Here is a 12,711-nt window from a genome sequence, read left to right as displayed (position 1 = left end):
AGAGGAAGACTACCTGCAGCACCTAGTGCATCTCCAGGACCTGCAAAGAGGTCAAGAGGAAGACCATTGGCAGCACCTACAAAAGGTGCAAGAGAAAGACCACCTATTGCACCTGCAACACCTAATGCATCTGCAGCACCTGCAAAGAGTGCAAGAGGAAGACCACCTGCAGCAGCTAGTGCACCTCCTACATGTCCATCACTTGCTAATTACCATGTTGGATCTTCTACACCTACTGATTACCAGTTAACTAATAGTAACAAAGGAAGAGGAAGGGGTAGGGGAAACACAACCTCATACAAAAGACAAACAGTCATTGGAATGGGTGTGTTTCAAGATGAAAATGGATTCAAAGCTCTCAATGTAAGTGTTTTCTATTGATTCAATTATACTATTTTTTTAATGTTTAACTACAAACTCAACTCACTCACTAATTATTTCATAATTTGAATACAGCCTGGGATGTCAAGTTGTAAGATCTTCTCTACTGGTACAACAAAGGTGACAAAATCTGCTGATGTTACTGGTGATATTGGTTACAAACCAAGTACTGCACCCAAGTTGAAATGGAATGGAAAAGCAGCAATCTCAACAAGAAAACTTCAAGAAATGAGACTGGAACAAAGAAAAATCAAAAGGAAGTAGTTCATGAAAATATTTCCCATTTTGAATGATGATGTATTAGTATTGAACATCAAATTATGTTTTTATTTTTGGTTTTTGGTTTTTTATTGTACTTTGACCTTATGTGAGGCCTGTTTTACAATCGATTATGTCAATTAAAGGCCTTCTATTTTACAAATGGTGTTATGTTTATTCAATTTCTCCCGTATTTGTTGTAATATAGACACTACTATATCAACTACTTTATCCGAAAAGATTCATATATTGATATACAAAATTTCTCATATTACATATGATAACCAAAAGAGAGTTTCAACTCCTTTCACTACTCACTACTCACATACGTTATGGCAATTCAATTAGTTCAATACTTGAATGAACCCTACTTTGAAATAGGTTGTTGATGAACAAGGCAACAACACAAATCAAAATACACAAAATGACCTTCCAATCAAACGTACACCATTTCAACTTTCTTCGTTTGAACCTCTTCTCTACTGTCAAATTATCAATCAGAACTTGTTGCTCATTGATTTGAATCTGTCTCCTCCAAACTTCATCTTCCAACTCTTTGATTTTGTTCACCAATTTTGGGAGGATAAATTGGGATCGTGGATCGATTTCTTCTCTGTCTCTCCATCGGAAAAAATGACAATTGTTCTCCTGAAAAAATCAAAAAAATATATATTAATGTTATTAACATTCACATCAATTAAACCCAATAAAATCAAACAACTGAAGAAAATTCACATACACCATAGTAGGGGCAAGACCAAAATCGTCTTCCGGGATTCGACTTCGACCAAGAAGTCTGCATATGCAACAAACTTCCATGTTTGCATCGTATTATGGTTTTGAGCATTGGGTCTGATTCTTCCATGCATAGCTTATTCAATTTTGCATTTGACATTCCTAACCCTAATAACACAAAGTGAAAAAAAAAAATCAAGCTGTTGAATTGGGAAATCCGAGAAAATTGCAAACCCTACATTCAATCTTAGTTGGAGAAGATACAACAACTAAATTCAAGCTTTGAAAATGGTGGATGAAAAACAAAGAAGAGAGAGAGCTTTTGTTCAAGAACAAAAGAGATGGAGATAAATGAATTGAAAAAAGAATAAAAAATAAATGTATGGGTTATATAAAGAGTAAAGTTACCGTTGGGAGGATTATTTGGACTCCACATGGACATTTTATTACATTGTTACGCGCCTCACGAAGGTGAGTTCACGTATGTGGACACATCAGCGTTTGAGGGTGAAATAATATAAAAATAAAAAGGTTCAGGGGGGTAATAGGACCCCCGAAAAGGTTAAGTGTGTAGTTGGAAATATGGCTAAAGGTTGAGGGGGCATTTGACCCTTTTCTCTATATTCTCTAAGGTCTCCTCCTTCGTTTTCATTAGGATTATGATATTTGAATTTGAACTATCTTTGAATAATGAAAATATTATCTATAATTTTAAACATCAAACAACTAAGATGATTGATTTTTCAACGTGTGAATGTGCATCATTTATTAATATATAAACATAATAAATATACCATTCAAATTAAAAAGTAATTAAATATTAGAAAAACATAAATTTTATAAAATAAACTAGTTGCTTGATAAATAAAATAAAATATATATTTGCTAATGATGATGGAGATGATTTGTAGTGGTGGACATGGTAATGATTGGTGTTAGTGACTAGTAATGATGGTTGGGAATTGGGATAGTATATATAGTTGATGTTGTAGTGATTGATGTAATAGTGTCGGTTGATAATGATTGCGACAATGAGGTTGTTTGATATTAGTAATTGGTGGTATTGATGGTGATGGTTAATGATGTATTAGTGGTAGTGTTGATTTTAGTTATTACGATGGAGATTATTGGTAGTAGAAATTGGTTGCAATGGTTGGAGTGACTCACAGTGGTGGTGGAAGTTACAATAGTGATTATGGTGGTGACAATAGGTATAATAATAAAATTGCCGAAAGAGTTTCCTTTGAATTGACTATAGTAGTTGGGGTAGTGATGGTTGCTAGTAATGATTGTGATGACAAAGATTGTTGGTGGTGACAATAAATATATTATCGAGAAAAATGACTCTATTATGGATCGCCCAAGTTGTGCTTCACAAAATCATTTGAGACTGAACTTTGTTTGAGAAATAATTTAAAAGTTATGGTTATAAATATCATTTTGTATAACATTATATTTGTCAAAACAATGAAAATTTCAACACTAGAGACTCCTCAGTAAATTTCAGAACCTGAAAATGCAATAAGTAATTTTCTGTCCAAGTCTTTTGGTCTCACATTTTTGTGCTGCCAAAGAAAGCTTGCATTGAGAGCCTATTGTCACGTCCCGCCACATCACAGTGAAATTTTGTGTTCGAATAGGGGTGGAAGGATCTAGAGTTGTGGAGAGGTTTCCGGAAGACTCTAGAACCTTTTAGATTATTCAAGAAGGCTCTAGAATAACTTAGAAGGCAATGGAAGGTCCTAGATAGTTTCCAAGAAAGCCTTGGAATTCTCTAGAATGTGTAGAGAATTCTAGAAGAGGGACTAGATATTTTCTTGGAAAGCTTTAGAATTTCCTAGAATTAGTAGAAGATTCTAGGGAGTGACCAAAGTGTAAATAGTTTAGGGACTTGTAAAGTAAATATTAATTACATTTTAATCCCTAGGAGGTAGTATAAATAGAGGTGCCCCTCATTTGCAAGGCACCATCCAAGCAAGCAACCATCCAACAAAGTGTAAGCAATTTTCCAAGCAATATAAAGCTTTCTTCCAAATCTTTCTAAGTCTTTCTTTACATTCTCTTAGTGATCTTAGTTTCAAATGGCTTACTTGAGCTTACAAGATCGTGAAAGATTTGTGAGTAAGTTATCAAGTGCCGCACGGAGCATTAGTGAGACTCTAAGTCCGTGACACTATGTAAGAGATTTCTATGGACAGAAGAAGTACACTTCAAAGAAGACCTTGATTTCATGGGAAAATCTGCAGGAGAACTCAACATATCGAACATACAAGCCTGAAACAAAGGTGCAGTTTGTAAGCTTCTTCGGAACGTGAGCAAAAAGAAAGAAAGGATGTGGAATTCAATGGGTGCACCTATGCTATGGGAAGCAAGGAACTATTTGGGGCACTAAAGTTGCTCAAGCCTCATGGATGGTACATAAAATCCTTAATGCGCATGGGTATTTCACCAGCCCTTGCATGAATATGGGTTGTGGTCGAGGCTATGAATTCATTGGACCTGCCAATCGAATGCATTGTAACTGTTTTACTTAAAAGATATGTAAAAGGAAAATGACTGAGTTTTCGAAAAACCAATTAAACTTATAGTTTAATAGAAATCGGGTTTCCAAAGGGACAGAGTCGCCGCATAATTTTTTAACAAAAATCAAGAAAAATATTAAAGGGTTTTCAATAGATTTAAACAGATAAAACCAATTGAAAATAAAAAGGGTTCGAAGTTCAAATGTACATTCCGAGAAGGTGTTAGGCCCTCGGAATGCCCGCTAATTTGCGGTTGACTGACAATTTAACTAAAAGTGATTTTTGACTAACTTTGAAATTTCAACTAAGTAAAAGAACTCCTAACGACTTTAACTAATTTTAAAATTTTGACTGAGTAAAAGAACTCAATTTATTTTAACTAATTTTTTTTCGAAATTATAAATAAGTAAAAGAACTCATTTATGACTATTTTTTTATTTTTTTTATTATTATTATCTTAAGGGGGATAAACTAAAGGGGAATTTTTCTAAGGGAAATGACTTAAGGAGATAACAAGACCAAAATTAAATAAAAGCTAAGTAAACAAATTATATGAATGAATATTTATTTTTAAAAAATATAAAGGAGAAATGACTACCTTTGGGGTTTAATTAAATTTAACCATAAGAAATGAAAACGTTAGTCAAACGAATAAAACAAAGCGTAGGCAAGAAAATTGAATTTTGGGCCTTTGCTGCGTTTTTGGGCCTCCTTCAGCCCATTTTCACTCCCAAACACCTGTGTATACATCAAAGGTATATCGTTGTATATGGGTCGTATTTTGACCCCTTTTTGTGTATATCGGACTGTATATCGAATATAGACAGACCACTTCACATTTCCAGCACCTGTATCGGCTTTCCAGCCCTGTATATCGCTGTTTTTTCTATGTATACATGTGTATACACTCGTATACATCATGTCTACTGCTCTCTTTTGGGCTTTTTTAGGATCTGAAAATTCAGTTTCCAGCCCTTGTACTACCTGTAACCTGTTCACCAGCTATTTGGACTCGATAAAGAGAAGCAAAATCCCCGAAATGCAAAAAGGAAGTGGCGTCCCCACGGACTCAAGAGGGGTTCACATTCAACAAGGGAAAAAAAAAAGGAAAACACGTTAGTGAACTTAATGTTTCCAAGGACTTGAGAAAAATAGCATATTTAAAGAACTTTAACACCAACTCAATCAAATAAGTAAATCGAAACATAGAAAAAGAATTACACCAAATTAATATATTAAAATCTTGTGTAGTCAAGCAATCATTTTATCATAAAATGGGGAGTGAAATAATATAGTGAAAGCGTTAGCATTCTTTTTCTACTGCTTGGTGATCTCAAATAATGAAGGAAATATGGATATGCATTTTTTAAAAAAAAAAAATGACTAGTACATGCTTCAGGCAGCATGACAAATATATCTTTCATGGCCTAAATATCGTCGCAAATGAATCTAGCAATTCAAAAAGAAAGTCATTGTAAATGATAGACAATCCTTGCTCTTTCAATATTTAGCATATGCTTCATGACAAAATAGGGAGGAAAATGCAAACCAACAAAATTATTATAAACATTTAGCTTCAGGTTAGAATAAGTGGACAGCAAATACACTCAACAAACTATGAAAGAATGCTGAAAATGAGGAGAAATGAACGCCAAATAGACAGTTACACATTTGTAATACAAAATAGGACGGCCGTGGAATTTAATCAAGAAGAAAATGACCACTTATGCTCTCCAATCAGCAGCTACGACTACATATAGCTTCATACTAAAAGATTTCAAGATTTTCCCTCATCTCAAAGGAAGAATAGAGAACATCAGTAGTAAAATAAATGGAACCTTCAATATTCGAGATGCTAAAGCAAAAATAAAACATAGATTCGACGATATCCGAATAACAGATTTAGAAAGGTAAGATGAACCCCAAATAGAGAGCAGAGGAGTGAAGACATTAACTACAAAACAATATAACATTCAAATCAACATAAGAATGGCAAACAGAACTCATTCCGTGAACAAACATGACTTATCAAGACGACAAAAACATAGCTAAAGTTAACAACACTGTGTCGAAGTGGCGAAGACGAAAAGAGTGTTATGAAGGGGGGAAGTATTACCTTATTCCGGGCAGCGACTGGACAACAACGAGCAGAGGAGACAGCGAGCTTTTGCAACACACAAATTCGAGGTTCAAGCACCACACCAAGAGAAGCTAAACGAAACCAAATAAAAATTCTCCTGGAACCTTTGAACTTTTATAACTTTTCCCGATTCTCTTCCTAACTTTTCTCTCCAAATGTTTGGATGCAATGTTTTGACCAGTAGCTTGTGTTCCTCTCAGATTCCGACTAAAGTCTCCAATATTTTCTCTAACACCAAAAAATTTTTTTCTTTCTTTCTTTCTTTCGACTAAAACAGAGGAAAATCTTATAGAAGAGGCTCAAGCTCTAGTATGTCATTTTGGCGGGATTTTTTTTTTGAGTTGAAAAAGATGTATTTTGAAATTTGAACAATGTGTTCTTGGGTGGACTTAACCTTCACGTGATCTGGTCAGATTTATGCTCGAATGGTGAGCTCGTTTCTGAAGCCATATCTGCTATCTGCTGGACTCATATGCATTTTGATGAATATATTGAAATAGATAAAGCAAACTTGCATGAAAATGGTGTAGCATTTTGGCTGACAAAGTTGGAATTCCCTTGTATTAAAAATGAGAAAGAAGACAAGAGGGGGCTGCTTAGGATTGTCGTTTGCCAGCTGCTGTTGCTGGGTTATTTTGTTATTGAATGAGGATTTGGGCCGGGTTATGGGTTAAGGGGAATGGAGTGGGCTTGGAGGAAATTGGGTTTGGGCCGGGTCGGTTGGAAAGCAAAGGGAAAATGGGTTTGGGAGAAGAAGAAAAACAATGCAGGGTCATTTGGTGTTGGTTGTATTGTTGTTATAATGTATTATTGTTGGGCTGGCAGATTGGAATTACATTTTGGGCCAAAATATGGTCTTGCAAATATCGAGTTAAATGATAGGGTAAAAGGGGCTAAAATTGCAATAAAAAAGGTTAGGTAGATGAATTAACAATCTAGCCAAATTGAATTCTTTTAGTTAATTTAGTTAGTAATTAAATAAAACAAATTAATATAACTAACTAACGAGCTTCTTAATCTCAACACAATATAATAATTAACTCAGTTATGACTAATAACTCGAAAATATGAACTATTAAATAAATTAATTAACCAAATATTTAATTAAAACAAAATCTTTTTGAGACGACTTTCGAATAATCATAAAATATACTAATTATATACATAATTATGCAAAACATATATATGATCTAAAAATTATAAAAAGTGATAAAACTATCTTAAAATAACTTGAACAATATTTGGATTTTGTACAGTCAATTATTTAAATAGTTTGAAAAATCAAGAAGCTCGGAAATTAATTATTATTGGGGAGGGTCAAAATTGGGTGTCAACAGTAACACTCATAATGATAGACTTTACGAAGATTCCATTGGATTCTGGAAGCTGAGGCAATTGGCTGGCATGAAGTTACCAGTATTGCAAATGGAGAAGTTCTCAATAAAACAATTATACCTGAGGATTAGAGGTGATTNTCCTTAACATGAATATGGGTTGTGGTCGAGGCTATGAATCCATTGGACCTGCCAATCGAATGCATTGTAACACTCATAATGGTAGACTTTACGAAGATTTCATTGGATTCTGGAAGCTGAGGCAATTGGCTGGCATGAAGTTACCAGTATTGCAAATGGAGAAGTTCTCAATAAAACAATTATACCTGAGGATTAGAGGTGATTGCCAAAAAGTTGAGAGGAGGAAGCTAGTATGCAACAATGCTTCCAGCCCAAAATGGATCTCCAACTTTATACCTGGCCATTCATGGCAAGTTACTTACATGGCAAGTTACTTACCAAAGACAGATTAGCAGGTTAGGGTTGTGTAGAAGATGTAACTTGTGCACTGTGTGGGAATGAGAAAAAAACTATTCATCATTTATTCTTTACCTGTTCTTTCTCATCACAACAAAGATCTTACAATGACAACAAATACATTGACCAACTGTAAATCAAATTCAGGAATATTACACAAATCCTTCTATTTTATCTAGCAGGAAATTGACAAGTTAGTTGTCAACAATATTAGCAAGATTATCTATACTATTAACTACTCAAAATTCTATCTATTTTGATTCCATAGCTCTACAGAATTATGAAAGGGGGAAGCGAGAGAGGGGGAAATCGCAACATCTATAAGACTATACTAAATGTAATACTGGGAAAATTGAAGTTGTGATTGACATACATTTGTTTTCCATAGCCTTGGACAACTTTACCAATAAAGTATTCAACCCCTTTTCTCAAATAAATAGTCACCATTTTGCCTGTTAGTTAAGAAACTAGTCAAAATTATACGCTTGTTAGTTTCATTTTATCAAGCCACTTAAAATTCTATAAGAGCAGTTCTAGTAGGCTTTTCCATGACCAAATTTAGACATGCCTGTTCTTAACTTCTATTTCTCTTCTATCTGGCCATATATAAGGGTTGTATAGTAACGGTGAGGTTGGGAGAACCCTATCTTGTCCCTGAGTCCTCTACAACACAAAATTGTGATCACCTCTCACACAGATAAGATAACCAAATCTCATCAAAACTTAAAATTGTACATGAAAGATGAGTTGTTCAAGATGTTTATCCCTGTGTAAGTGATTTGACAATTACAGAATGCAGAACTATTGACAAAAAGAGAGCTACTCTGGAAATAGAGAATACCGGATATAAACATAAGAATGAGAGGAATGTGCATTACTTAAGACCTAAAGAAACTTATAGCAACATGATGGGGATATTTATCTTCAGGTATCAAGAATTACCCAGAGAAATTTCCTATCACCTTGATTTTAAACTTCTCCTAGAAACTTTCATCACTTGAGTCCAACTTTAGCTATTGGGGCAAAAACTCACACGCATTTCTTCAGGAGGTGAAAGAGATGTTTCTCCTATCACCTAGATTTCAAACTTCTTCTTGAAATTTGAATCCAGTTGAGTGGAACTTAACCGCCAGTTGGAGAAAAAGATCACAAGTAATTCTTTGGGAGGCGAAAGTGATGCATCAACAGATCTTCCTTGGATATGCCTGTGATGACACAATTAATTACAGTTCACCCTGTTAGGATGTTGGGATCCCAAGCTTGATGGGAGCAAATGGCTAGGTGGTGGTGAAATATCATGGATGGTACTGGCCAATCCTATTTTTTTGGAATGGATACCTTGCATGACCAATACCAATTTTCCAAACATTTCCCTATGAACTGGTGCTATCATGTCACAACGAGTCAAAACATCAAGTGAACTGACAATTCCTCTTTTAACTAGTGTAGAAAGAGCTGTTGACACCCCTTTGGAGACTATCTCCTTCCTCTCAATATCATAGTTGTCAACCACAATTAGTAGGAACTCAAGAAGAGTACGGGTAACTTCAATATAATTGGGTATAGAGTTCACCATCAAAAGAATTGCAGGCTCAATGTTCATTACATTATCAGTGATTTCATCATAGAAAAGCCAATCATAAAACAATGCAAGCTTCAAGTTTGCTTCGACATAACTCTTCCTGCACGATGTCAATAGCCAACCAATCACAGCCCATCTGGGTAAGATATCTGGTTGCATTATTTCACTGGATGGATGAACTGAACAGCATATAAACCTAACAATGTCGATTAAAATAACTTCACTCCCAGGTACTCCAAGGAACTTCTTAGCGAACCAAACCTGGTACCTCTTTTGACTACCCAACTTGACATGTGTAAGCAAAAACCTCAATTTAGTTTCCATTTCAGGAGTTACTCGAAGCAAAAAGTACGAACTTGGAGTTTTTGTGTGGTAAATTTGTGAAATATCTTTAAATCCATCCACCCCAAACTGTCTTGGATTCAATAACAAGTCTTTCCATATGGCTTTAAACTCAGGTATATGAACCAAGTCTTGCAAAAGCCTAATTAAGTCCCTCCCTATCTTCAAACACAAAAGAAATTGTTCCCTCAAAAGTCGAACACAGTATACAACCTCCATTCTCTTCAATCCATCAACCATTGGATTACTTGGTACTCTATAATGATCCGCCAATAATCGAAGGAACACATACAACCCCTTATTCAAAATCAATGGTTCTTCCTCTAATAAACAATCCCAATTGGCTAAAAACAGTGCAACCATCTCCAAACACAACCACGAATTTCCCTCACTAAAATCCCCACCTACAATTTGCCTTAAAAGAGCCACCAACAATTTATCAAATCCTATAGCCAATACATTCAACATCTCTTTAGTAACCCATATAAGCTGAATTTTCACTGAGTCAAGCAATTTTGCATACAACTCATCAACAATCTTGACAAGCATACAAGTAAACAATTCATACCCATCAATAATAATTGCATGTAGGTGCTTAATATGAACTTCAGCCAAATTGGGCTGGGATAAAATGCCAAAGATTATAGCTTTATTCAGATTTGAGTATTCCTCTTGTGTTAGCACTTTTAAGGTAAATGGTGGGTTTAGTTGGGATTTAAGAAGTTCAAAAGATTCTCTAAAAGACACTTCAATTGGATTTTCAGCTTCATGGATTCCTCTTTCAGTAAGCTTTAAGGCCATTAATAGTGAATGAATCACAATAGATGCAAGATGAAACACCAAAAACAGCTACATAAGCATACCTGTACACTATTTTTTTCAGAAACAAACTTAGGACCTTACTGATCGAGTTGCTGGGTGCTTCGCCGGAAAATAACCAGCGGCGGGGAGGTAAGCGGCGGTTGTATAGGTCCTGCAAATTGCCGTCGACCCAAATACCTAAATATATTATTATTTGGGTCACTCTTAATTATTTCTTCCATTTTATTTTACTGGATATATACTACTAAAATAGATTATTTTTTAATATTGGTTATTTTAATAAATAAATCAATCAAACAGAAATTTGTTGTTTTTTCTTCATACTCTCGTTATTATTAAATGACTACATAAAATAATTATGATTAAATTTAGAATTTTAGATATCACTAATTTAATAAAATATACTTTCGATAAAATTTTAAGAATTGTGCCAAGTCAGCAATAGTCCTTAGAATTAAATACTCAAATTATACTCCTTTGTAAAGATGCCAGAGTGAGGAGCAAGTGATCAAAATAGTGTTGGATTTTTGGAGGTGGTATGAATGGAAAATGAAAGAATTTAAAATGGTGGTGAGGGAGAGCAAGACTCGTATGCTTATATATAGAAATTCATTCTAATTGGTTGAGAAACAAGACTCCTTTTGTGTTATTATCATCGTTCGATTTTGAATTTTAATTTAATGAAATCATTGATTGTTAGATTTTTCGGTTATTTTTTTTGACAAAAACGGACAGATATCGTTCCAAAAAATGCGTCCAAACACAATTTCACGAAAAGCTACCAACCAAAAAGTTCTATCTCTTCGGTTGAAACTCAACATTTGGTTATAAATATGCATCCTTCTTTCAGCTTTTTCACTACGAAAATTCTGAAATTATCTCCTGAATTTCTGCAATACTTTAGATAATTGTAAAGTAAGTTTTAAGTGTGATTTGACTATTTTCGAGTTCGTTGTAAACTGGAATTTGAAGTACCATGCGCTACACTAATGTGGTTTAGTAAGTTTATCTTTGAAGAAAACAATCATATACCTCGAATACTAGGAGAAGATAATTCAGTGAATTCGAATATAATTTTATTTCATCTTTTTTTTAATAGTAAGATAAAATCCTCAACGTGAATAAGTACAAGCAAGGTGGTTAGACTTTACCTTATCAATCCTAATGAGGTAACAAACCTCTACTAATTAACAAGCACGAAAAAAATAAGAGCTAGAGAAAACTAAGTATTCTAGGATCATCACAGAGTTTATTATACACTCTATGATGATATGACAAATAAAGATACTTAAATAATGCAAAAATATATACGTCAAGAAGAAGGTTGAGTTATCAACTTATATATATATACTAGTTTTGACGCACGTGCATTGCACGTGAATATCAAATCATGTATTACATTTAAAATAATATGAATATTATTAAATTAAAAAATTAAATAAACAATTATAAAATGTATGATAAAGTATAAGTTCCTATGAATAGTGGATGTAAGCTTTTTATGATTGCTACTCAAAGTTAGTAACTTTTTAAAATCTTTTAGTTACACCTTCCTCTTAAACATACTTTCTCCTCCCTCCCCAATAGTGCATTACTTAGTTATTATTGTATTGTTGGAGTTCTTACTTTTAATATAATATAATATAAATAAATATTGATGTAAAATATAAAAGATATACTAAATTGGATATTTTTAGTTAGAGTATTATATTAATTAACATTCATGTTAGGGAGTATCAAATTTCATTAAACTTTGAGATTGTCAAAGTCTGAAAATCAAACGTGAGTTTTTAAGAATAGAAGAATAGAAGCCATAAAATAAATCGTAGTTTTAAAATGTGAAGAAACCCCTTCATATATAGTTAACAAAGGGTAGTATGAGAATGTGCATATTGTTTCTTATCATAAAAGTCAACCATTTGGAAAGGTCACAACTCATCGGAAAAGTTAAAACTCTTTGAAAAAGCCGTAACCATTCAATGTGAAATGGTTTCTTCTTTTAATATAATATAACGTAAATGAATAAATAAATATATAAAATATAGAAGATATACTAAATTGGATTTTCTAAGAAAAAGAACAACAATGAAAAATTTCAAAAAATTATAGTTTAAAAAT

General features: G+C 33.7%; 1 protein-coding gene and 1 long non-coding RNA gene across 2 annotated transcripts; both read right to left on the bottom strand.

Annotated features, from left to right (window-relative positions):
* Nucleotides 1-3,543: 3,543 nt before the first annotated feature.
* LOC125872201 (uncharacterized) lies at nucleotides 3,544-7,808 on the bottom strand. The gene is made up of 3 exons (XR_007447110.1): nucleotides 7,697-7,808; nucleotides 3,729-3,873; nucleotides 3,544-3,648 (listed from the first exon to the last, which is right to left on the bottom strand). It is a non-coding gene; the product is annotated as an uncharacterized LOC125872201 (long non-coding RNA).
* Nucleotides 7,809-8,581: 773 nt separating this feature from the next.
* Nucleotides 8,582-10,786, bottom strand: LOC125872177 (uncharacterized). The gene has a single exon (XM_049552879.1). The coding sequence runs from the start codon at nucleotides 10,570-10,572 to the stop codon at nucleotides 9,067-9,069; it is 1,506 nt and encodes a 501-aa protein (XP_049408836.1). The 5' UTR covers nucleotides 10,573-10,786; the 3' UTR covers nucleotides 8,582-9,066.
* Nucleotides 10,787-12,711: the final 1,925 nt, after the last annotated feature.

This window comes from Solanum stenotomum, chromosome 8 (genome assembly GCF_019186545.1).
Source record: "Solanum stenotomum isolate F172 chromosome 8, ASM1918654v1, whole genome shotgun sequence".
Taxonomy (NCBI): domain Eukaryota; kingdom Viridiplantae; phylum Streptophyta; class Magnoliopsida; order Solanales; family Solanaceae; genus Solanum; species Solanum stenotomum.
This window is presented reverse-complemented; position numbering and strand designations above follow the sequence as displayed.

What these genes read in the sequence shown, in the direction of transcription:
- LOC125872177 (XM_049552879.1), bottom strand. Translation starts at nt 10,572, where the DNA reads ATGGCCTTAAAGCTTACTGAAAGAGGAATCCATGAAGCTGAAAATCCA.